The following is a 22,718-nucleotide window of genomic DNA, read 5'->3' on the forward strand; positions in this document are numbered from 1 at the left end:
GCCCAGGGCCGGGCCTCCCGTTGGAAGCCAGGGGAAGACGAGCTGTCGTCCTGCTGGGGTAGGGGAAGGGGTGGGGCCGGGGGAGGTCAGGCTCCAGCAGTGGGAGGGGCGTGAGGCCCGCCTGCGGCAGTTGGTGACCTTCCTGCTCCCCTCAGGGCAGAGCCGCCGGCCTGAGAATGAGGGCGCTGCTGAGCCCAGGGCCTGGGATGGCCCGTTGCTGCTGTGGTCCCAGAGCTCCACCCGAGACCTGAGGGAAGCCGTCTGCCCGTGAGTCCTCTCCCGCTTGTCTGTCAGCTTGTTTGAACCATGCTGGGTTTTCTGCCCAGCTGGCTAAGGGGAGTCCCTGGAAATGCAAGGGTGTGGGTTTTGGCAGACTTCAGGGAAGACATGCCAGATGAGCCTGGGAGACTCCAGCTTAATCTGGATTCAGGAGATATCTCTTCGGGCCAGCTAGTAATTGTAGGATAAGCCTAATGAGTCTTCACAGGATGAAGAGAGTAACGTGCCAAGGTAGCAATCGATGTCCTCATTCGAGAGGATGAAGCTGGTGCTCAGAGAAGGGGGGAACTTGGCCACAGCAAGGAGGTGTGCACCCAGACAGAACCCCCAGATCCGGCCATTGGAGCTCAGGGAGGCCACTGGTGTGGCTTGTCCCTGTGGCAGGGGCCGAGGCACGCAGCCCACCCTGATTCCTGCGGGGGCCTGACTTGGGAAGTGCCATCTGGTAGCTTTGAGACTCACCAAACCAAATTGCACTGGAGAGAGGAGGGACACCTTCCTTCATCCACCCCCCACCCCCGCCGGATTCCCACATACCCTGACCCCTTTCTCCCGATTTCGGAGCCATTTCCAGAGTCCCGCTCATATGACCTCATTCGAAGTGCACTGTGGACGAGCTGCCATCTGCAGCTACTACCACAGCGGCCAAGGGCTTTAGCTCCCGACTACCTCCCTTCCTTTGGAACTTGGGGGCCCTCTACTCCCCACTTGCACACCACAGACCTTTGCTGAGGATTGTGGGGACCCTCACTCAGTTTGCAGTACGTTGTAGCCATCCCTGTCCTCTCTATACCTCCCTTGAAACTCAGCTTGTGAGCTCCTTTGGAGCAGCGTGGCCCACCTGGCTGCAACGGAAGAGACACAGCTGACAGTGAAACAACAGCTTAGATCTGAGACCCGGAAAGCTCTGTCAGAAGGGACCTCCCTCTTCACACCGTAGAGGCTGTAGGAGGCGCCAGGCTTTCGAACCAGTGCTGGGGCCAAAACGACTCCACAGCTGTTTTCCTTCCTGGGGAGGGTTCTGGCTCGAGTGGGAATGGCTCAAGTCTCCTAAGGTTCTGCAAGCCCACTGTGTGCAGATTCACGGTACACAGAGAGGAGAAGGTGGAGTCCTGCCCTGTAGGTGGTCACAGCTCACGGATGAGCCAGGCAGGCAGGCAGGCAGGGCATGAGAACACCTGAGCTGCCTTCATGAGTGAATGGTGTGGGGGCAGAGGAAGAGAAGCCGGTCTGCTCCCTCGTGTGGTGCCCCGGGCAGGTTGTCCCCAGAGGAAACCCTTACGACGGTGAGGACTATCACTGCTGTTTCCCAAGGGGTTCCGTCGGTGCGTGTCTTCCCCGGAGCGGTCAGGCCGTCTCTCAAGTACACGGGCCATGGGACTTGCCTCTCCTTGGAACTTCCCATGTGTTTCTCTTTTTTATGGAACAGTGATTTTCTAGAGGGGTTCTGGGCCACAAGGATGTTGGGTCATTTTCTAGCCTTCTGTCATGAAGAACGCTTTCCTGGGTGTTGGGGTGGTTTGTTGTTCCAGCTCCCTTTCTTGGCTTCTTTTGGGAGCTGGTGCAACAAGACGAGCTCAGCCTCTGCCTTCTGGCTGAGATGTCACCCTTGACACAGCAATGCCTGCCTGGAGATAATGATGGCAGTTGCCAAAAGGGCTTCGTTTGGCACATGGTATCTTGAAAGGACGTACACCGTCCTTTCAGATATCAAAGGCTAGTTCAAATGACATACAAATGAGAACTCTCCAATGGAGTCTTACAGTAGTTGGAGAGTCCAAAAAACACTCCTTCAGTCATTTCACTGAGAGTCATTGATTGGGGACACCAAGAATATAGGAAGGAATGCACAAAGAAAGGATGAAATTGTGTTCAGGATCGGGGGAAGGGATGAACAGGGCGTGCTTGCCTTGAATCCAGGCTTTGTTGGGGGGTGGGGCATAAAGATCAAACGGGTCTGAAACTACAAAGTGGTGATGGTAACACAGTATCACCAGAGTTACACAACAGTGTTCCCAAATTGCAACAATGATGAAAAAGTTTACTAATCCCAACTTAACCAACAAAAGTACAGGAAACCATACAAAAAATAAAACATCACCAGAAAGGTGGAAACAAAGCAAATGCAAAGCAGTTCAGGGGAAAGGAACTCCATGTCCCCTGGGGGCAGACCGAGTTGCCAGCGTCCACGGTGAGCAGACGGGGATGGAGGCTGCAGAGCCGACCGCTCCCCTGGACGTGGTGTTTCCGGCAAGGGCTCTGGGTGTCTGTCCAGAGCGGGGGCTCGTTCTCCCTGCAGGGGTGGGTGAGTCATCGTGGGCGTCTGGGTGTTGCGCGGGAGCCAGGGCAGGCTCTCCCTGCCGAGGCGGTGACTCCTCCTCTGCCTCGGGTTCTCCTGCCAGAGCCCGAGCAGGTAGAGGTGCACGTGGAGGTGGAGGTTCTGGCTGAGGGGGTGGGACATCAGTGCCTGGGGCTGGGGGTCCTGCAGGCATGGAGATCCGATCTGCCCGGTGTGCTGGCCAGTACCCAGCTGGCCTGGTGTCTCTGCGAGGGCAAGTCTCGGTTCTCCATCTGCCCTCGGTGGATCCCTGGGTCCTGCACCTGGAGCCAGCACCTCTGTAGGGACAGGTCTGGGAAGCGGAGCCTGGTTCCAGTTGGAGGCCAGTGCTAGAGCTGGGGGAGAAGCAAAGTTTGCCCACAGGCCAGCCTTGGCATGTGCGTCTCCCGGGACAGAAAGCTTCCAAGAGATTCCCAAAGAATACCCAGCGTCGGATGTCTTTTGGGACTGAAGTGTGCAAGATGGGGGGCGGGGGGTGTGAGGCCAGCGCTTGCTGCAGGCCCAGCAGCAGCTTTCGGGGACTCGTCCCTGTGTAGCTCAGCACCCCCTCCCCACACACTCCCGTGCACCAGCCCCAGCGTCCTCACCTCTGTGCTCTGGCGTGCTGGGCTCCAGGTCCTCCTGCTGCCTCAGAGGCCGGGGTTCTCGGGACTCTGGGTCGGAGCCGGGTGTGCTGAGCTCCGTGGCAGCCTCAGACTGGGCCGCCGGGTGTATCCTGGGCGGTGTCTCGGCAGCAGGCCTTCCCCGCCTCCGCTTCTCCCCCGGTGGGGCTGATGCCTCCGTGGGCACGCTCACCTGGAGCCTGCACTGGGCCTCACGGGCGGGGGGGTGGTGCTCCGACCCCTCCCTCCGGGAGGTGGATGGGGTGTCCCCGTCCTCGGCCTCATCACGTGGGAAGCTCTGCAACGACAGTGACCGTCAGCCAGCCATGCTAGGAGTTTTCCGAGCTGGGCCTGGGCAGTGGAGCCGCTGCTTCTGCCTGCTCGAACTTCTCTTCCCAGAAGGGTCAGAGACGTGTGTCTGCTCAGATCCCCACCCGGGAGGAAAGAGACCCACCTGAGGGTGTGAGGTCCGCCTGGGCGGCCGCCGCTGCCCGCACTCTCCCCATCCCGCCCAGCCTGCTCTCCCCTGGGGTGTGGACACAACTTGTCCGCAGGCTTCTGACCCCACATCCGCCTGGGCTTCCTTGAGGGAGACACACCCCAAGAAACCCGCATCCACACACACAGGCAAAGGACCCGGTGTTTCCGGGTGGCATGGGAGAGGCGGCCTGGTCCGTCCTGGGGCTCCCCGTGTTACCTTTCTGTTTCTCCGGGCAAAGGGCCAGAGGCCTCTCGGGGGTGTCCTGAGCCAACGTCGACAGGGTGCCCGCGCACACTGCCTGTGAGCACTCCTGAGGCCCCGGCCTCTGGGCAGGGGCAAACAGCAGAACATCCTGGCAGCCAGTGAACTGGCTGGGGGCTCCTCTCCGCTCTGGAGGCCTGGATACCCGGGCTGCGGGTTCTGTTGGGTTCTGTTGCCGGCAGGTGACATCATCTCCTGGGGTTCGTGCTGAGGTCCCTTCCCCAAAACTTCCCAAGGGAATCTCTGGGTTTCTGACTGCTCGACCACCCCCCTTAGGCCATGTGCAGGCACAGTGACACCCACACAGCCCAGCCCACAGCCCTGGGGAGGCCTGGGTTCAGCCAGGGCCTGAGCTCCGAGGACCCCACTGCTCTCAGACCAGGCTCCTTCTTCTCATAAGTGGTGTGGCCCTGGACAAGCATATGCCCCTCAGGGTTGCCCCAGTCTCTCCATCTGCAGAGTGGTGGTCATTCTCCCATCTGCTTCCTAGGTCTGTCGGCCTACGAGCAGCTCCATGCCTTTCCACCTGGGGCCGATATCACGTGGAGCTTGTGCGCTGAGACTTCAGAAAGAAAGATTCCATCCAGGGCTGACACAGCACAGAATGGGGCAGAACGAGGCCTGGATGTGCCGTGGTACCCAGGAAAAGGCACTCCCCCTCCTGACTGTTTTGAGACCCCGCATCCAAGTTGGAGGACCGAAAGGAAGACTCGAAGGTCTCCCTCTCTTATAGAAAAGAGTAGCCAACTTTCTGCTCCTCTGTTTCCATTGAGATTCTGTTCAAGTGTCCCAGCTCGGCTTCTGCGGGTGGCTGAGCTTCTAATGGCTCCCTGCGTTCTTGTCTTTTCCTCTCCAAACCTTCCGTCCTTTTCCCCCTTCTGGGGTGGAAGGGCGCTGTCATTGCTTCTACCTTCGAGGCAGATTGAGGAAAAGTCTGGACCGTCGACTCCTTTCCTCTCTTTGGTTCCGTGTCTCTCTCTGGCTGTGTCCCTCTCTTTTCCTTTCTCAGTTCCGTCTGTGTCTTCCTCTTTCTCTCTCGTGTGTGGATGGATGGATGCTAGGGATGCACATGTATATGATTAGATGAGGGTTATGTTTTAGGGATAGGTTAGAGGGAGAGAAAGGCTTTAGGTCGGAGTTGGTCATGGGGGAAGGGTCAAGGGTGGTGGTGGTGTTGTTTCTTGGAATCTGAGTGCTGTGCATTCTTCGTCTCTTTCCATATGAACCCCTTCTCAGATACACCACTTGCAAGGAGTCTCTCATGTTCTGTTTCCTATCTTTTGCATTTGTGAATGCTTAGCTTCTCTGTTGTGAAGAGGTTCCATTGGATGGAAACCCATGGGTGTACTTCGTGTACCTCTTTGCCTTACTTGAAGAGACCCATTTCGACCTCCGCCCAGCAAATGGCAAGGAGACTCTGATGTTAAGGAGCCTTTGACCTACGCTTCTTTCTAGCTATCTCATGACATCAGTCTTTAGGGTGAGGTTTTCCCCCTATATTGAGGTGGTATGAGATCAAAACCAATAGCGTTCTTCAGATGTAGCTGTCTGGTTTTCCCATGGACATTGATTGAAGAGGCTTTCTTGTTCCCATTTGGATATTCTCCCCTTCTGTGTCAGAGATGAGTTGACCATGGATGCTGGGGTTTGTTTCTGGACCCTCCACTTTATTCCATCGATCTGGATCTGTGTGTGTTGTTGTATTCCCAATAGCATACTGTCCTGCTGCTGCTGCTGCGGCTAAGTCACTTCAGTCGTGTCTGACTCTGCGTGACCCCATGGCCTGCAGCCTACCAGGCTCCTCCGTCCAGGACGTTTTCCAGGCAAGAGTACTGGAGTGGGTCACCATTGCCTTCTCCGATACTCTCCTGAGGATCCTAGTTTGGTCGTCTAATTTCCTTTCACACAACCTTGGATGTCCGTATCGGGGCTTTTTCGTCGGATTGTATTGACAGTTTAGGCTCTTTTCTGTCTCCGTACCCCTTTTGCAATTCTTTGTTCGGTGCGAAAATGCATTGGCATTTTGGGAGGAATAGCATCGAAGCTGTGGATTGCCTTGTGGGGCTGTGACATCATTTTCCCAATAGGAATTCTTTCAAGCCCTGAGCACAGCTTCTCTTTCCAGTGATTGGTGTGGGCTTGATCTTCCTTCTTCCATCTCTTGCCGTTTTGTGAGAACAGGTCCATCCTTCCCTTCTGGGTTAGATGGACTGGTGGGTATCACTTCAGTGAATGGCATTGTCAGTGGGGGTGATAATTCCCTTCTCGTTGGAAGACTTTGCTGTGAGTATTAGAAATGCAAGTGACTTCTCTTCCCCTTCCTCCCTGTCCATCTCTCAGAGCCACCGGGAAACAGAGGCCTCATCCACGGTCACACAGGCCTGAGGGGGTGCAACTAGACTGTTGTTTCTTCAGGCCCTCAGTGCTGGACATCATCCGGGATCCTCTGTGTGTGTCTTCCTCAGTCTGGTGTCCCTTCAGACCTTTCCCTAGTTTTCACAGGCTTGTTGTGTTGGTGTTCTTTGTCTGTTTGGAGACACATCCTTGATAAGCTTTGTGTTTCCACTCATTCGTCTCGCGATGTATGACCTGTCTTTTGCTTTTGTCGTGAGGTCTTTCCCACAGTAGATATCTTTGATTTTGCAAAGTCCACTGTATTCTCTGGGTTTTTTTTTTTTTGTGGACTGGCTTTTAGTTTTGTGTGTGAAGACTCAAAGCACGTGTCCGGTTTCTGCTCATTGTTCTTCGAGATTTGTGACAAGTTTTCATGGAAAGTTTGTCTAGGGATAACTGGAAGTGAACTCGGTGTAAGGTGTCAAGTCTCCATCTCCATTCCTGTCATCCCCTGCAGTTTCCAATTCCCTGTTCCTGAGTGGTTTTAGAGACCTTGTGGGGAGTTTGGTTGCATTGGAGTTTGCATTTCCACCTTGATTCGATTCACACTGTTCTGCCCTCAGGGACACTGTCAAGGGGGAGTGAGGAGCAGCCTGCACTTCCAGCAGTGACCACACGGTGGGGCGAGTGCTGCTCTCCCCTCAGGGAGCCCCAGGCCACAGGCATCCCAGTGAGGAGCCAGCTCTGTGCTCAGCTGAAAGGAGTTAGTCTCTCAGGAGCCTCTGAGCCCTTGCCTTTGGATCACCCAGGGTGGGCATTTACTGGGACAGAAAAAATTGCCCTGAATTCCATGGACGGAAGAGCCTGGCTGTGTAGAGTTCGTGAGTTGCCGCGAATCAGACACAACTGAGGACACAAAAATTCTATAGATTAAAACACTTTTTGGGGGTGGGGGGGAGTGAAAGGGGGGGATGTGGGTTTTTTTGTCTTATATAATAGCCAAGGGAAATCTAGTTTAAACCTAAATTCACATAGACGGGAAAGGTATAGCTCTCCGTCACCCTATTTAAAAAAAAAAAAAAAACTACTAAACTTTTCTGAAAGTTTATTTAGTAGCTTCCTTGAGCAGTTCATTGTGAAGCATTTTTTTTTTTTTCTGTGACATTGGCCTCATTAAAAAGCACGGTTTGCCTTTACTGGATAATTCTGTTCATTGGTTTCTTAGGGAACCTTGGTAATATTTGAGTTTCCTGGGGAGTATGGTCACATGACCTGGCCCTGGCCAATCGGTGCGTTCCACCTCCCTGGCCACTGTGATTGGCTCCGGGCTGGGGCAGTGCCCAATCGGGGCCCAGGGCCGGGCCTCCCGTTGGAAGCCAGGGGAAGACGAGCTGTCGTCCTGCTGGGGTAGGGGAAGGGGTGGGGCCGGGGGAGGTCAGGCTCCAGCAGTGGGAGGGGCGTGAGGCCCGCCTGCGGCAGTTGGTGACCTTCCTGCTCCCCTCAGGGCAGAGCCGCCGGCCTGAGAATGAGGGCGCTGCTGAGCCCAGGGCCTGGGATGGCCCGTTGCTGCTGTGGTCCCAGAGCTCCACCCGAGACCTGAGGGAAGCCGTCTGCCCGTGAGTCCTCTCCCGCTTGTCTGTCAGCTTGTTTGAACCATGCTGGGTTTTCTGCCCAGCTGGCTAAGGGGAGTCCCTGGAAATGCAAGGGTGTGGGTTTTGGCAGACTTCAGGGAAGACATGCCAGGTGAGCCTGGGAGACTCCAGCTTAATCTGGATTCAGGAGATATCTCTTCGGGCCAGCTAGTAATTGTAGGATAAGCCTAATGAGTCTTCACAGGATGAAGAGAGTAACGTGCCAAGGTAGCAATCGATGTCCTCATTCGAGAGGATGAAGCTGGTGCTCAGAGAAGGGGGGAACTTGGCCACAGCAAGGAGGTGTGCACCCAGACAGAACCCCCAGATCCGGCCATTGGAGCTCAGGGAGGCCACTGGTGTGGCTTGTCCCTGTGGCAGGGGCCGAGGCACGCAGCCCACCCTGATTCCTGCGGGGGCCTGACTTGGGAAGTGCCATCTGGTAGCTTTGAGACTCACCAAACCAAATTGCACTGGAGAGAGGAGGGACACCTTCCTTCATCCACCCCCCACCCCCGCCGGATTCCCACATACCCTGACCCCTTTCTCCCGATTTCGGAGCCATTTCCAGAGTCCCGCTCATATGACCTCATTCGAAGTGCACTGTGGACGAGCTGCCATCTGCAGCTACTACCACAGCGGCCAAGGGCTTTAGCTCCCGACTACCTCCCTTCCTTTGGAACTTGGGGGCCCTCTACTCCCCACTTGCACACCACAGACCTTTGCTGAGGATTGTGGGGACCCTCACTCAGTTTGCAGTACGTTGTAGCCATCCCTGTCCTCTCTATACCTCCCTTGAAACTCAGCTTGTGAGCTCCTTTGGAGCAGCGTGGCCCACCTGGCTGCAACGGAAGAGACACAGCTGACAGTGAAACAACAGCTTAGATCTGAGACCCGGAAAGCTCTGTCAGAAGGGACCTCCCTCTTCACACCGTAGAGGCTGTAGGAGGCGCCAGGCTTTCGAACCAGTGCTGGGGCCAAAACGACTCCACAGCTGTTTTCCTACCTGGGGAGGGTTCTGGCTCGAGTGGGAATGGCTCAAGTCTCCTAAGGTTCTGCAAGCCCACTGTGTGCAGATTCACGGTACACAGAGAGGAGAAGGTGGAGTCCTGCCCTGTAGGTGGTCACAGCTCACGGATGAGCCAGGCAGGCAGGCAGGCAGGGCATGAGAACACCTGAGCTGCCTTCATGAGTGAATGGTGTGGGGGCAGAGGAAGAGAAGCCGGTCTGCTCCCTCGTGTGGTGCCCCAGGCAGGTTGTCCCCAGAGGAAACCCTTACGACGGTGAGGACTATCACTGCTGTTTCCCAAGGGGTTCCGTCGGTGCGTGTCTTCCCCGGAGCGGTCAGGCCGTCTCTCAAGTACACGGGCCATGGGCATTGCCTCTCCTTGGAACTTCCCATGTGTTTCTCTTTTTTATGGAACAGTGATTTTCTAGAGGGGTTCTGGGCCACAAGGATGTTGGGTCATTTTCTAGCCTTCTGTCATGAAGAACGCTTTCCTGGGTGTTGGGGTGGTTTGTTGTTCCAGCTCCCTTTCTTGGCTTCTTTTGGGAGCTGGTGCAACAAGACGAGCTCAGCCTCTGCCTTCTGGCTGAGATGTCACCCTTGACACAGCAATGCCTGCCTGGAGATAATGATGGCAGTTGCCAAAAGGGCTTCGTTTGGCACATGGTATCTTGAAAGGACGTACACCGTCCTTTCAGATATCAAAGGCTAGTTCAAATGACATACAAATGAGAACTCTCCAATGGAGTCTTACAGTAGTTGGAGAGTCCAAAAAACACTCCTTCAGTCATTTCACTGAGAGTCATTGATTGGGGACACCAAGAATATAGGAAGGAATGCACAAAGAAAGGATGAAATTGTGTTCAGGATCGGGGGAAGGGATGAACAGGGCGTGCTTGCCTTGAATCCAGGCTTTGTTGGGGGGGTGGGGCATAAAGATCAAACGGGTCTGAAACTACAAAGTGGTGATGGTAACACAGTATCACCAGAGTTACACAACAGTGTTCCCAAATTGCAACAATGATGAAAAAGTTTACTAATCCCAACTTAACCAACAAAAGTACAGGAAACCATACAAAAAATAAAACATCACCAGAAAGGTGGAAACAAACCAAATGCAAAGCAGTTCAGGGGAAAGGAACTCCATGTCCCCTGGGGGCAGACCGAGTTGCCAGCGTCCACGGTGAGCAGACGGGGATGGAGGCTGCAGAGCCGACCGCTCCCCTGGACGTGGTGTTTCCGGCAAGGGCTCTGGGTGTCTGTCCAGAGCGGGGGCTCGTTCTCCCTGCAGGGGTGGGTGAGTCATCGTGGGCGTCTGGGTGTTGCGCGGGAGCCAGGGCAGGCTCTCCCTGCCGAGGCGGTGACTCCTCCTCTGCCTCGGGTTCTCCTGCCAGAGCCCGAGCAGGTAGAGGTGCACGTGGAGGTGGAGGTTCTGGCTGAGGGGGTGGGACATCAGTGCCTGGGGCTGGGGGTCCTGCAGGCATGGAGATCCGATCTGCCCGGTGTGCTGGCCAGTACCCAGCTGGCCTGGTGTCTCTGCGAGGGCAAGTCTCGGTTCTCCATCTGCCCTCGGTGGATCCCTGGGTCCTGCACCTGGAGCCAGCACCTCTGTAGGGACAGGTCTGGGAAGCGGAGCCTGGTTCCAGTTGGAGGCCAGTGCTAGAGCTGGGGGAGAAGCAAAGTTTGCCCACAGGCCAGCCTTGGCATGTGCGTCTCCCGGGACAGAAAGCTTCCAAGAGATTCCCAAAGAATACCCAGCGTCGGATGTCTTTTGGGACTGAAGTGTGCAAGATGGGGGGCGGGGGGGTGTGAGGCCAGCGCTTGCTGCAGGCCCAGCAGCAGCTTTCGGGGACTCGTCCCTGTGTAGCTCAGCACCCCCTCCCCACACACTCCCGTGCACCAGCCCCAGCGTCCTCACCTCTGTGCTCTGGCGTGCTGGGCTCCAGGTCCTCCTGCTGCCTCAGAGGCCGGGGTTCTCGGGACTCTGGGTCGGAGCCGGGTGTGCTGAGCTCCGTGGCAGCCTCAGACTGGGCCGCCGGGTGTATCCTGGGCGGTGTCTCGGCAGCAGGCCTTCCCCGCCTCCGCTTCTCCCCAGGTGGGGCTGATGCCTCCATGGGCACGCTCACCTGGAGCCTGCACTGGGCCTCACGGGCGGGGGGGTGGTGCTCCGACCCCTCCCTCCGGGAGGTGGATGGGGTGTCCCCGTCCTCGGCCTCATCACGTGGGAAGCTCTGCAACGACAGTGACCGTCAGCCAGCCATGCTAGGAGTTTTCCGAGCTGGGCCTGGGCAGTGGAGCCACTGCTTCTGCCTGCTCGAACTTCTCTTCCCAGAAGGGTCAGAGACGTGTGTCTGCTCAGATCCCCACCCGGGAGGAAAGAGACCCACCTGAGGGTGTGAGGTCCGCCTGGGCGGCCGCCGCTGCCCGCACTCTCCCCATCCCGCCCAGCCTGCTCTCCCCTGGGGTGTGGACACAACTTGTCCGCAGGCTTCTGACCCCACATCCGCCTGGGCTTCCTTGAGGGAGACACACCCCAAGAAACCCGCATCCACACACACAGGCAAAGGACCCGCTGTTTCCGGGTGGCATGGGAGAGGCGGCCTGGTCCGTCCTGGGGCTCCCCGTGTTACCTTTCTGTTTCTCCGGGCAAAGGGCCAGAGGCCTCTCGGGGGTGTCCTGAGCCAACGTCGACAGGGTGCCCGCGCACACTGCCTGTGAGCACTCCTGAGGCCCCGGCCTCTGGGCAGGGGCAAACAGCAGAACATCCTGGCAGCCAGTGAACTGGCTGGGGGCTCCTCTCCGCTCTGGAGGCCTGGATACCCGGGCTGCGGGTTCTGTTGGGTTCTGTTGCCGGCAGGTGACATCATCTCCTGGGGTTCGTGCTGAGGTCCCTTCCCCAAAACTTCCCAAGGGAATCTCTGGGTTTCTGACTGCTCGACCACCCCCCTTAGGCCATGTGCAGGCACAGTGACACCCACACAGCCCAGCCCACAGCCCTGGGGAGGCCTGGGTTCAGCCAGGGCCTGAGCTCCGAGGACCCCACTGCTCTCAGACCAGGCTCCTTCTTCTCATAAGTGGTGTGGCCCTGGACAAGCATATGCCCCTCAGGGTTGCCCCAGTCTCTCCATCTGCAGAGTGGTGGTCATTCTCCCATCTGCTTCCTAGGTCTGTCGGCCTACGAGCAGCTCCATGCCTTTCCACCTGGGGCCGATATCACGTGGAGCTTGTGCGCTGAGACTTCAGAAAGAAAGATTCCATCCAGGGCTGACACAGCACAGAATGGGGCAGAACGAGGCCTGGATGTGCCGTGGTACCCAGGAAAAGGCACTCCCCCTCCTGACTGTTTTGAGACCCCGCATCCAAGTTGGAGGACCGAAAGGAAGACTCGAAGGTCTCCCTCTCTTATAGAAAAGAGTAGCCAACTTTCTGCTCCTCTGTTTCCATTGAGATTCTGTTCAAGTGTCCCAGCTCGGCTTCTGCGGGTGGCTGAGCTTCTAATGGCTCCCTGCGTTCTTGTCTTTTCCTCTCCAAACCTTCCGTCCTTTTCCCCCTTCTGGGGTGGAAGGGCGCTGTCATTGCTTCTACCTTCGAGGCAGATTGAGGAAAAGTCTGGACCGTCGACTCCTTTCCTCTCTTTGGTTCCGTGTCTCTCTCTGGCTGTGTCCCTCTCTTTTCCTTTCTCAGTTCCGTCTGTGTCTTCCTCTTTCTCTCTCGTGTGTGGATGGATGGATGCTAGGGATGCACATGTATATGATTAGATGAGGGTTATGTTTTAGGGATAGGTTAGAGGGAGAGAAAGGCTTTAGGTCGGAGTTGGTCATGGGGGAAGGGTCAAGGGTGGTGGTGGTGTTGTTTCTTGGAATCTGAGTGCTGTGCATTCTTCGTCTCTTTCCATATGAACCCCTTCTCAGATACACCACTTGCAAGGAGTCTCTCATGTTCTGTTTCCTATCTTTTGCATTTGTGAATGCTTAGCTTCTCTGTTGTGAAGAGGTTCCATTGGATGGAAACCCATGGGTGTACTTCGTGTACCTCTTTGCCTTACTTGAAGAGACCCATTTCGACCTCCGCCCAGCAAATGGCAAGGAGACTCTGATGTTAAGGAGCCTTTGACCTACGCTTCTTTCTAGCTATCTCATGACATCAGTCTTTAGGGTGAGGTTTTCCCCCTATATTGAGGTGGTATGAGATCAAAACCAATAGCGTTCTTCAGATGTAGCTGTCTGGTTTTCCCATGGACATTGATTGAAGAGGCTTTCTTGTTCCCATTTGGATATTCTCCCCTTCTGTGTCAGAGATGAGTTGACCATGGATGCTGGGGTTTGTTTCTGGACCCTCCACTTTATTCCATCGATCTGGATCTGTGTGTGTTGTTGTATTCCCAATAGCATACTGTCCTGCTGCTGCTGCTGCGGCTAAGTCACTTCAGTCGTGTCTGACTCTGCGTGACCCCATGGCCTGCAGCCTACCAGGCTCCTCCGTCCAGGACGTTTTCCAGGCAAGAGTACTGGAGTGGGTCACCATTGCCTTCTCCGATACTCTCCTGAGGATCCTAGTTTGGTCGTCTAATTTCCTTTCACACAACCTTGGATGTCCGTATCGGGGCTTTTTCGTCGGATTGTATTGACAGTTTAGGCTCTTTTCTGTCTCCGTACCCCTTTTGCAATTCTTTGTTCGGTGCGAAAATGCATTGGCATTTTGGGAGGAATAGCATCGAAGCTGTGGATTGCCTTGTGGGGCTGTGACATCATTTTCCCAATAGGAATTCTTTCAAGCCCTGAGCACAGCTTCTCTTTCCAGTGATTGGTGTGGGCTTGATCTTCCTTCTTCCATCTCTCGCCGTTTTGTGAGAACAGGTCCATCCTTCCCTTCTGGGTTAGATGGACTGGTGGGTATCACTTCAGTGAATGGCATTGTCAGTGGGGGTGATAATTCCCTTCTCGTTGGAAGACTTTGCTGTGAGTATTAGAAATGCAAGTGACTTCTCTTCCCCTTCCTCCCTGTCCATCTCTCAGAGCCACCGGGAAACAGAGGCCTCATCCACGGTCACACAGGCCTGAGGGGGTGCAACTAGACTGTTGTTTCTTCAGGCCCTCAGTGCTGGACATCATCCGGGATCCTCTGTGTGTGTCTTCCTCAGTCTGGTGTCCCTTCAGACCTTTCCCTAGTTTTCACAGGCTTGTTGTGTTGGTGTTCTTTGTCTGTTTGGAGACACATCCTTGATAAGCTTTGTGTTTCCACTCATTCGTCTCGCGATGTATGACCTGTCTTTTGCTTTTGTCGTGAGGTCTTTCCCACAGTAGATATCTTTGATTTTGCAAAGTCCACTGTATTCTCTGGGTTTTTTTTTTTTTTTTTTGTGGACTGGCTTTTAGTTTTGTGTGTGAAGACTCAAAGCACGTGTCCGGTTTCTGCTCATTGTTCTTCGAGATTTGTGACAAGTTTTCATGGAAAGTTTGTCTAGGGATAACTGGAAGTGAACTCGGTGTAAGGTGTCAAGTCTCCATCTCCATTCCTGTCATCCCCTGCAGTTTCCAATTCCCTGTTCCTGAGTGGTTTTAGAGACCTTGTGGGGAGTTTGGTTGCATTGGAGTTTGCATTTCCACCTTGCTTCGATTCACACTGTTCTGCCCTCAGGGACACTGTCAAGGGGGAGTGAGGAGCAGCCTGCACTTCCAGCAGTGACCACACGGTGGGGCGAGTGCTGCTCTCCCCTCAGGGAGCCCCAGGCCACAGGCATCCCAGTGAGGAGCCAGCTCTGTGCTCAGCTGAAAGGAGTTAGTCTCTCAGGAGCCTCTGAGCCCTTGCCTTTGGATCACCCAGGGTGGGCATTTACTGGGACAGAAAAAATTGCCCTGAATTCCATGGACGGAAGAGCCTGGCTGTGTAGAGTTCGTGAGTTGCCGCGAATCAGACACAACTGAGGACACAAAAATTCTATAGTTTAAAACACTTTTTGGGGGTGGGGGGGAGTGAAAGGGGGGGATGTGGGTTTTTTTGTCTTATATAATAGCCAAGGGAAATCTAGTTTAAACCTAAATTCACATAGACGGGAAAGGTATAGCTCTCCGTCACCCTATTAAAAAAAAAAAAAAAAACTACTAAACTTTTCTGAAAGTTTATTTAGTAGCTTCCTTGAGCAGTTCATTGTGAAGCATTTTTTTTTTTTCTGTGACATTGGCCTCATTAAAAAGCACGGTTTGCCTTTACTGGATAATTCTGTTCATTGGTTTCTTAGGGAACCTTGGTAATATTTGAGTTTCCTGGGGAGTATGGTCACATGACCTGGCCCTGGCCAATCGGTGCGTTCCACCTCCCTGGCCACTGTGATTGGCTCCGGGCTGGGGCAGTGCCCAATCGGGGCCCAGGGCCGGGCCTCCCGTTGGAAGCCAGGGGAAGACGAGCTGTCGTCCTGCTGGGGTAGGGGAAGGGGTGGGGCCGGGGGAGGTCAGGCTCCAGCAGTGGGAGGGGCGTGAGGCCCGCCTGCGGCAGTTGGTGACCTTCCTGCTCCCCTCAGGGCAGAGCCGCCGGCCTGAGAATGAGGGCGCTGCTGAGCCCAGGGCCTGGGATGGCCCGTTGCTGCTGTGGTCCCAGAGCTCCACCCGAGACCTGAGGGAAGCCTTCTGCCCGTGAGTCCTCTCCCGCTTGTCTGTCAGCTTGTTTGAACCATGCTGGGTTTTCTGCCCAGCTGGCTAAGGGGAGTCCCTGGAAATGCAAGGGTGTGGGTTTTGGCAGACTTCAGGGAAGACATGCCAGGTGAGCCTGGGAGACTCCAGCTTAATCTGGATTCAGGAGATATCTCTTCGGGCCAGCTAGTAATTGTAGGATAAGCCTAATGAGTCTTCACAGGATGAAGAGAGTAACGTGCCAAGGTAGCAATCGATGTCCTCATTCGAGAGGATGAAGCTGGTGCTCAGAGAAGGGGGGAACTTGGCCACAGCAAGGAGGTGTGCACCCAGACAGAACCCCCAGATCCGGCCATTGGAGCTCAGGGAGGCCACTGGTGTGGCTTGTCCCTGTGGCAGGGGCCGAGGCACGCAGCCCACCCTGATTCCTGCGGGGGCCTGACTTGGGAAGTGCCATCTGGTAGCTTTGAGACTCACCAAACCAAATTGCACTGGAGAGAGGAGGGACACCTTCCTTCATCCACCCCCCACCCCCGCCGGATTCCCACATACCCTGACCCCTTTCTCCCGATTTTGGAGCCATTTCCAGAGTCCCGCTCATATGACCTCATTCGAAGTGCACTGTGGACGAGCTGCCATCTGCAGCTACTACCACAGCGGCCAAGGGCTTTAGCTCCCGACTACCTCCCTTCCTTTGGAACTTGGGGGCCCTCTACTCCCCACTTGCACACCACAGACCTTTGCTGAGGATTGTGGGGACCCTCACTCAGTTTGCAGTACGTTGTAGCCATCCCTGTCCTCTCTATACCTCCCTTGAAACTCAGCTTGTGAGCTCCTTTGGAGCAGCGTGGCCCACCTGGCTGCAACGGAAGAGACACAGCTGACAGTGAAACAACAGCTTAGATCTGAGACCCGGAAAGCTCTGTCAGAAGGGACCTCCCTCTTCACACCGTAGAGGCTGTAGGAGGCGCCAGGCTTTCGAACCAGTGCTGGGGCCAAAATGACTCCACAGCTGTTTTCCTACCTGGGGAGGGTTCTGGCTCGAGTGGGAATGGCTCAAGTCTCCTAAGGTTCTGCAAGCCCACTGTGTGCAGATTCACGGTACACAGAGAGGAGAAGGTGGAGTCCTGCCCTGTAGGTGGTCACAGCTCACGGATGAGCCAGGCAGGCAGGCAGGCAGGGCATGAGAACACCTGAGCTGCCTTCATGAGTGAATGGTGTGGGGGCAGAGGAAGAGAAGCCGGTCTGCTCCCTCGTGTGGTGCCCCAGGCAGGTTGTCCCCAGAGGAAACCCTTACGACGGTGAGGACTATCACTGCTGTTTCCCAAGGGGTTCCGTCGGTGCGTGTCTTCCCCGGAGCGGTCAGGCCGTCTCTCAAGTACACGGGCCATGGGCATTGCCTCTCCTTGGAACTTCCCATGTGTTTCTCTTTTTTATGGAACAGTGATTTTCTAGAGGGGTTCTGGGCCACAAGGATGTTGGGTCATTTTCTAGCCTTCTGTCATGAAGAACGCTTTCCTGGGTGTTGGGGTGGTTTGTTGTTCCAGCTCCCTTTCTTGGCTTCTTTTGGGAGCTGGTGCAACAAGACGAGCTCAGCCTCTGCCTTCTGGCTGAGATGTCACCCTTGACACAGCAATGCCTGCCTGGAGATAATGATGGCAGTTGCCAAAAGGGCTTCGTTTGGCACATGGTATCTTGAAAGGACGTACACCGTCCTTTCAGATATCAAAGGCTAGTTCAAATGACATACAAATGAGAACTCTCCAATGGAGTCTTACAGTAGTTGGAGAGTCCAAAAAACACTCCTTCAGTCATTTCACTGAGAGTCATTGATTGGGGACACCAAGAATATAGGAAGGAATGCACAAAGAAAGGATGAAATTGTGTTCAGGATCGGGGGAAGGGATGAACAGGGCGTGCTTGCCTTGAATCCAGGCTTTGTTGGGGGGTGGGGCATAAAGATCAAACGGGTCTGAAACTACAAAGTGGTGATGGTAACACAGTATCACCAGAGTTACACAACAGTGTTCCCAAATTGCAACAATGATGAAAAAGTTTACTAATCCCAACTTAACCAACAAAAGTACAGGAAACCATACAAAAAATAAAACATCACCAGAAAGGTGGAAACAAAGCAAATGCAAAGCAGTTCAGGGGAAAGGAACTCCATGTCCCCTGGGGGCAGACCGAGTTGCCAGCGTCCACGGTGAGCAGACGGGGATGGAGGCTGCAGAGCCGACCGCTCCCCTGGACGTGGTGTTTCCGGCAAGGGCTCTGGGTGTCTGTCCAGAGCGGGGGCTCGTTCTCCCTGCAGGGGTGGGTGAGTCATCGTGGGCGTCTGGGTGTTGCGCGGGAGCCAGGGCAGGCTCTCCCTGCCGAGGCGGTGACTCCTCCTCTGCCTCGGGTTCTCCTGCCAGAGCCCGAGCAGGTAGAGGTGCACGTGGAGGTGGAGGTTCTGGCTGAGGGGGTGGGACATCAGTGCCTGGGGCTGGGGGTCCTGCAGGCATGGAGATCCGATCTGCCCGGTGTGCTGGCCAGTACCCAGCTGGCCTGGTGTCTCTGCGAGGGCAAGTCTCGGTTCTCCATCTGCCCTCGGTGGATCCCTGGGTCCTGCACCTGGAGCCAGCACCTCTGTAGGGACAGGTCTGGGAAGCGGAGCCTGGTTCCAGTTGGAGGCCAGTGCTAGAGCTGGGGGAGAAGCAAAGTTTGCCCACAGGCCAGCCTTGGCATGTGCGTCTCCCGGGACAGAAAGCTTCCAAGAGATTCCCAAAGAATACCCAGCGTCGGATGTCTTTTGGGACTGAAGTGTGCAAGATGGGGGGCGGGGGGGTGTGAGGCCAGCGCTTGCTGCAGGCCCAGCAGCAGCTTTCGGGGACTCGTCCCTGTGTAGCTCAGCACCCCCTCCCCACACACTCCCGTGCACCAGCCCCAGCGTCCTCACCTCTGTGCTCTGGCGTGCTGGGCTCCAGGTCCTCCTGCTGCCTCAGAGGCCGGGGTTCTCGGGACTCTGGGTCGGAGCCGGGTGTGCTGAGCTCCGTGGCAGCCTCAGACTGGGCCGCCGGGTGTATCCTGGGCGGTGTCTCGGCAGCAGGCCTTCCCCGCCTCCGCTTCTCCCCAGGTGGGGCTGATGCCTCCATGGGCACGCTCACCTGGAGCCTGCACTGGGCCTCACGGGCGGGGGGGTGGTGCTCCGACCCCTCCCTCCGGGAGGTGGATGGGGTGTCCCCGTCCTCGGCCTCATCACGTGGGAAGCTCTGCAACGACAGTGACCGTCAGCCAGCCATGCTAGGAGTTTTCCGAGCTGGGCCTGGGCAGTGGAGCCACTGCTTCTGCCTGCTCGAACTTCTCTTCCCAGAAGGGTCAGAGACGTGTGTCTGCTCAGATCCCCACCCGGGAGGAAAGAGACCCACCTGAGGGTGTGAGGTCCGCCTGGGCGGCCGCCGCTGCCCGCACTCTCCCCATCCCGCCCAGCCTGCTCTCCCCTGGGGTGTGGACACAACTTGTCCGCAGGCTTCTGACCCCACATCCGCCTGGGCTTCCTTGAGGGAGACACACCCCAAGAAACCCGCATCCACACACACAGGCAAAGGACCCGCTGTTTCCGGGTGGCATGGGAGAGGCGGCCTGGTCCGTCCTGGGGCTCCCCGTGTTACCTTTCTGTTTCTCCGGGCAAAGGGCCAGAGGCCTCTCGGGGGTGTCCTGAGCCAACGTCGACAGGGTGCCCGCGCACACTGCCTGTGAGCACTCCTGAGGCCCCGGCCTCTGGGCAGGGGCAAACAGCAGAACATCCTGGCAGCCAGTGAACTGGCTGGGGGCTCCTCTCCGCTCTGGAGGCCTGGATACCCGGGCTGCGGGTTCTGTTGGGTTCTGTTGCCGGCAGGTGACATCATCTCCTGGGGTTCGTGCTGAGGTCCCTTCCCCAAAACTTCCCAAGGGAATCTCTGGGTTTCTGACTGCTCGACCACCCCCCTTAGGCCATGTGCAGGCACAGTGACACCCACACAGCCCAGCCCACAGCCCTGGGGAGGCCTGGGTTCAGCCAGGGCCTGAGCTCCGAGGACCCCACTGCTCTCAGACCAGGCTCCTTCTTCTCATAAGTGGTGTGGCCCTGGACAAGCATATGCCCCTCAGGGTTGCCCCAGTCTCTCCATCTGCAGAGTGGTGGTCATTCTCCCATCTGCTTCCTAGGTCTGTCGGCCTACGAGCAGCTCCATGCCTTTCCACCTGGGGCCGATATCACGTGGAGCTTGTGCGCTGAGACTTCAGAAAGAAAGATTCCATCCAGGGCTGACACAGCACAGAATGGGGCAGAACGAGGCCTGGATGTGCCGTGGTACCCAGGAAAAGGCACTCCCCCTCCTGACTGTTTTGAGACCCCGCATCCAAGTTGGAGGACCGAAAGGAAGACTCGAAGGTCTCCCTCTCTTATAGAAAAGAGTAGCCAACTTTCTGCTCCTCTGTTTCCATTGAGATTCTGTTCAAGTGTCCCAGCTCGGCTTCTGCGGGTGGCTGAGCTTCTAATGGCTCCCTGCGTTCTTGTCTTTTCCTCTCCAAACCTTCCGTCCTTTTCCCCCTTCTGGGGTGGAAGGGCGCTGTCATTGCTTCTACCTTCGAGGCAGATTGAGGAAAAGTCTGGACCGTCGACTCCTTTCCTCTCTTTGGTTCCGTGTCTCTCTCTGGCTGTGTCCCTCTCTTTTCCTTTCTCAGTTCCGTCTGTGTCTTCCTCTTTCTCTCTCGTGTGTGGATGGATGGATGCTAGGGATGCACATGTATATGATTAGATGAGGGTTATGTTTTAGGGATAGGTTAGAGGGAGAGAAAGGCTTTAGGTCGGAGTTGGTCATGGGGGAAGGGTCAAGGGTGGTGGTGGTGTTGTTTCTTGGAATCTGAGTGCTGTGCATTCTTCGTCTCTTTCCATATGAACCCCTTCTCAGATACACCACTTGCAAGGAGTCTCTCATGTTCTGTTTCCTATCTTTTGCATTTGTGAATGCTTAGCTTCTCTGTTGTGAAGAGGTTCCATTGGATGGAAACCCATGGGTGTACTTCGTGTACCTCTTTGCCTTACTTGAAGAGACCCATTTCGACCTCCGCCCAGCAAATGGCAAGGAGACTCTGATGTTAAGGAGCCTTTGACCTACGCTTCTTTCTAGCTATCTCATGACATCAGTCTTTAGGGTGAGGTTTTCCCCCTATATTGAGGTGGTATGAGATCAAAACCAATAGCGTTCTTCAGATGTAGCTGTCTGGTTTTCCCATGGACATTGATTGAAGAGGCTTTCTTGTTCCCATTTGGATATTCTCCCCTTCTGTGTCAGAGATGAGTTGACCATGGATGCTGGGGTTTGTTTCTGGACCCTCCACTTTATTCCATCGATCTGGATCTGTGTGTGTTGTTGTATTCCCAATAGCATACTGTCCTGCTGCTGCTGCTGCGGCTAAGTCACTTCAGTCGTGTCTGACTCTGCGTGACCCCATGGCCTGCAGCCTACCAGGCTCCTCCGTCCAGGACGTTTTCCAGGCAAGAGTACTGGAGTGGGTCACCATTGCCTTCTCCGATACTCTCCTGAGGATCCTAGTTTGGTCGTCTAATTTCCTTTCACACAACCTTGGATGTCCGTATCGGGGCTTTTTCGTCGGATTGTATTGACAGTTTAGGCTCTTTTCTGTCTCCGTACCCCTTTTGCAATTCTTTGTTCGGTGCGAAAATGCATTGGCATTTTGGGAGGAATAGCATCGAAGCTGTGGATTGCCTTGTGGGGCTGTGACATCATTTTCCCAATAGGAATTCTTTCAAGCCCTGAGCACAGCTTCTCTTTCCAGTGATTGGTGTGGGCTTGATCTTCCTTCTTCCATCTCTCGCCGTTTTGTGAGAACAGGTCCATCCTTCCCTTCTGGGTTAGATGGACTGGTGGGTATCACTTCAGTGAATGGCATTGTCAGTGGGGGTGATAATTCCCTTCTCGTTGGAAGACTTTGCTGTGAGTATTAGAAATGCAAGTGACTTCTCTTCCCCTTCCTCCCTGTCCATCTCTCAGAGCCACCGGGAAACAGAGGCCTCATCCACGGTCACACAGGCCTGAGGGGGTGCAACTAGACTGTTGTTTCTTCAGGCCCTCAGTGCTGGACATCATCCGGGATCCTCTGTGTGTGTCTTCCTCAGTCTGGTGTCCCTTCAGACCTTTCCCTAGTTTTCACAGGCTTGTTGTGTTGGTGTTCTTTGTCTGTTTGGAGACACATCCTTGATAAGCTTTGTGTTTCCACTCATTCGTCTCGCGATGTATGACCTGTCTTTTGCTTTTGTCGTGAGGTCTTTCCCACAGTAGATATCTTTGATTTTGCAAAGTCCACTGTATTCTCTGGGTTTTTTTTTTTTTTTTGTGGACTGGCTTTTAGTTTTGTGTGTGAAGACTCAAAGCACGTGTCCGGTTTCTGCTCATTGTTCTTCGAGATTTGTGACAAGTTTTCATGGAAAGTTTGTCTAGGGATAACTGGAAGTGAACTCGGTGTAAGGTGTCAAGTCTCCATCTCCATTCCTGTCATCCCCTGCAGTTTCCAATTCCCTGTTCCTGAGTGGTTTTAGAGACCTTGTGGGGAGTTTGGTTGCATTGGAGTTTGCATTTCCACCTTGATTCGATTCACACTGTTCTGCCCTCAGGGACACTGTCAAGGGGGAGTGAGGAGCAGCCTGCACTTCCAGCAGTGACCACACGGTGGGGCGAGTGCTGCTCTCCCCTCAGGGAGCCCCAGGCCACAGGCATCCCAGTGAGGAGCCAGCTCTGTGCTCAGCTGAAAGGAGTTAGTCTCTCAGGAGCCTCTGAGCCCTTGCCTTTGGATCACCCAGGGTGGGCATTTACTGGGACAGAAAAAATTGCCCTGAATTCCATGGACGGAAGAGCCTGGCTGTGTAGAGTTCGTGAGTTGCCGCGAATCAGACACAACTGAGGACACAAAAATTCTATAGATTAAAACACTTTTTGGGGGTGGGGGGGAGTGAAAGGGGGGGATGTGGGTTTTTTTGTCTTATATAATAGCCAAGGGAAATCTAGTTTAAACCTAAATTCACATAGACGGGAAAGGTATAGCTCTCCGTCACCCTATTAAAAAAAAAAAAAAAACTACTAAACTTTTCTGAAAGTTTATTTAGTAGCTTCCTTGAG

At 55.1% G+C, this 22,718-nt stretch overlaps 3 protein-coding genes and 1 long non-coding RNA gene across 4 annotated transcripts in view; 1 reads left to right on the forward strand and 3 right to left on the reverse strand.

Moving 5' to 3' along the window:
* The window catches only part of LOC145534150 (uncharacterized), a 694,441-nt gene that overhangs the window by 477,972 nt on the left and 193,751 nt on the right, over window positions 1–22,718 (forward strand). Inside the window, exons 64-66 of the long non-coding RNA XR_014074276.1 lie at window positions 156–267; window positions 7,800–7,911; window positions 15,450–15,561. This is a non-coding gene — a long non-coding RNA (uncharacterized LOC145534150). The remainder of the gene's footprint in view (window positions 1–155; window positions 268–7,799; window positions 7,912–15,449; window positions 15,562–22,718) is intronic.
* Window positions 2,300–7,373, reverse strand: LOC145533916 (uncharacterized). Its single transcript, XM_081561265.1, has 3 exons — window positions 3,917–7,373; window positions 3,205–3,517; window positions 2,300–2,952 (listed from the first exon to the last, which is right to left on the reverse strand). Exons 1-3 carry the CDS (start codon window positions 4,151–4,153, stop codon window positions 2,324–2,326), a joined length of 1,179 nt encoding a protein of 392 aa, XP_081417391.1. The 5' UTR covers window positions 4,154–7,373; the 3' UTR covers window positions 2,300–2,323.
* Window positions 9,411–12,631, reverse strand: LOC145534026 (uncharacterized). Its single transcript, XM_081561392.1, has 3 exons — window positions 11,563–12,631; window positions 10,851–11,163; window positions 9,411–10,597 (listed from the first exon to the last, which is right to left on the reverse strand). Exons 1-3 carry the CDS (start codon window positions 11,797–11,799, stop codon window positions 9,969–9,971), a joined length of 1,179 nt encoding a protein of 392 aa, XP_081417518.1. The 5' UTR covers window positions 11,800–12,631; the 3' UTR covers window positions 9,411–9,968.
* LOC145534029 (uncharacterized) lies at window positions 17,230–22,605 on the reverse strand. Its single transcript, XM_081561395.1, has 3 exons — window positions 19,212–22,605; window positions 18,500–18,812; window positions 17,230–18,246 (listed from the first exon to the last, which is right to left on the reverse strand). Exons 1-3 carry the CDS (start codon window positions 19,446–19,448, stop codon window positions 17,618–17,620), a joined length of 1,179 nt encoding a protein of 392 aa, XP_081417521.1. The 5' UTR covers window positions 19,449–22,605; the 3' UTR covers window positions 17,230–17,617.

Source organism: Giraffa tippelskirchi, chromosome 14 (genome assembly GCF_054371585.1).
Source record: "Giraffa tippelskirchi isolate mGirTip1 chromosome 14, T2T-mGirTip1v1.2.pri, whole genome shotgun sequence".
NCBI lineage: Eukaryota > Metazoa > Chordata > Mammalia > Artiodactyla > Giraffidae > Giraffa > Giraffa tippelskirchi.

What these genes read in the sequence shown, in the direction of transcription:
- LOC145533916 (XM_081561265.1), bottom strand. Translation starts at nt 4,153, where the DNA reads ATGATGTCACCTGCCGGCAACAGAACCCAACAGAACCCGCAGCCCGGG. An exon ending in TTGCCCGGAGAAACAGAAAG is followed by an intron (nt 3,518 to 3,916) that starts GTAACACGGGGA and finishes CTGTCGTTGCAG; the next exon opens with AGCTTCCCACGTGATGAGGC. An exon ending in CAGCACGCCAGAGCACAGAG is followed by an intron (nt 2,953 to 3,204) that starts GTGAGGACGCTG and finishes CTTCTCCCCCAG; the next exon opens with CTCTAGCACTGGCCTCCAAC.
- LOC145534026 (XM_081561392.1), bottom strand. Translation starts at nt 11,799, where the DNA reads ATGATGTCACCTGCCGGCAACAGAACCCAACAGAACCCGCAGCCCGGG. An exon ending in TTGCCCGGAGAAACAGAAAG is followed by an intron (nt 11,164 to 11,562) that starts GTAACACGGGGA and finishes CTGTCGTTGCAG; the next exon opens with AGCTTCCCACGTGATGAGGC. An exon ending in CAGCACGCCAGAGCACAGAG is followed by an intron (nt 10,598 to 10,850) that starts GTGAGGACGCTG and finishes CTTCTCCCCCAG; the next exon opens with CTCTAGCACTGGCCTCCAAC.
- LOC145534029 (XM_081561395.1), bottom strand. Translation starts at nt 19,448, where the DNA reads ATGATGTCACCTGCCGGCAACAGAACCCAACAGAACCCGCAGCCCGGG. An exon ending in TTGCCCGGAGAAACAGAAAG is followed by an intron (nt 18,813 to 19,211) that starts GTAACACGGGGA and finishes CTGTCGTTGCAG; the next exon opens with AGCTTCCCACGTGATGAGGC. An exon ending in CAGCACGCCAGAGCACAGAG is followed by an intron (nt 18,247 to 18,499) that starts GTGAGGACGCTG and finishes CTTCTCCCCCAG; the next exon opens with CTCTAGCACTGGCCTCCAAC.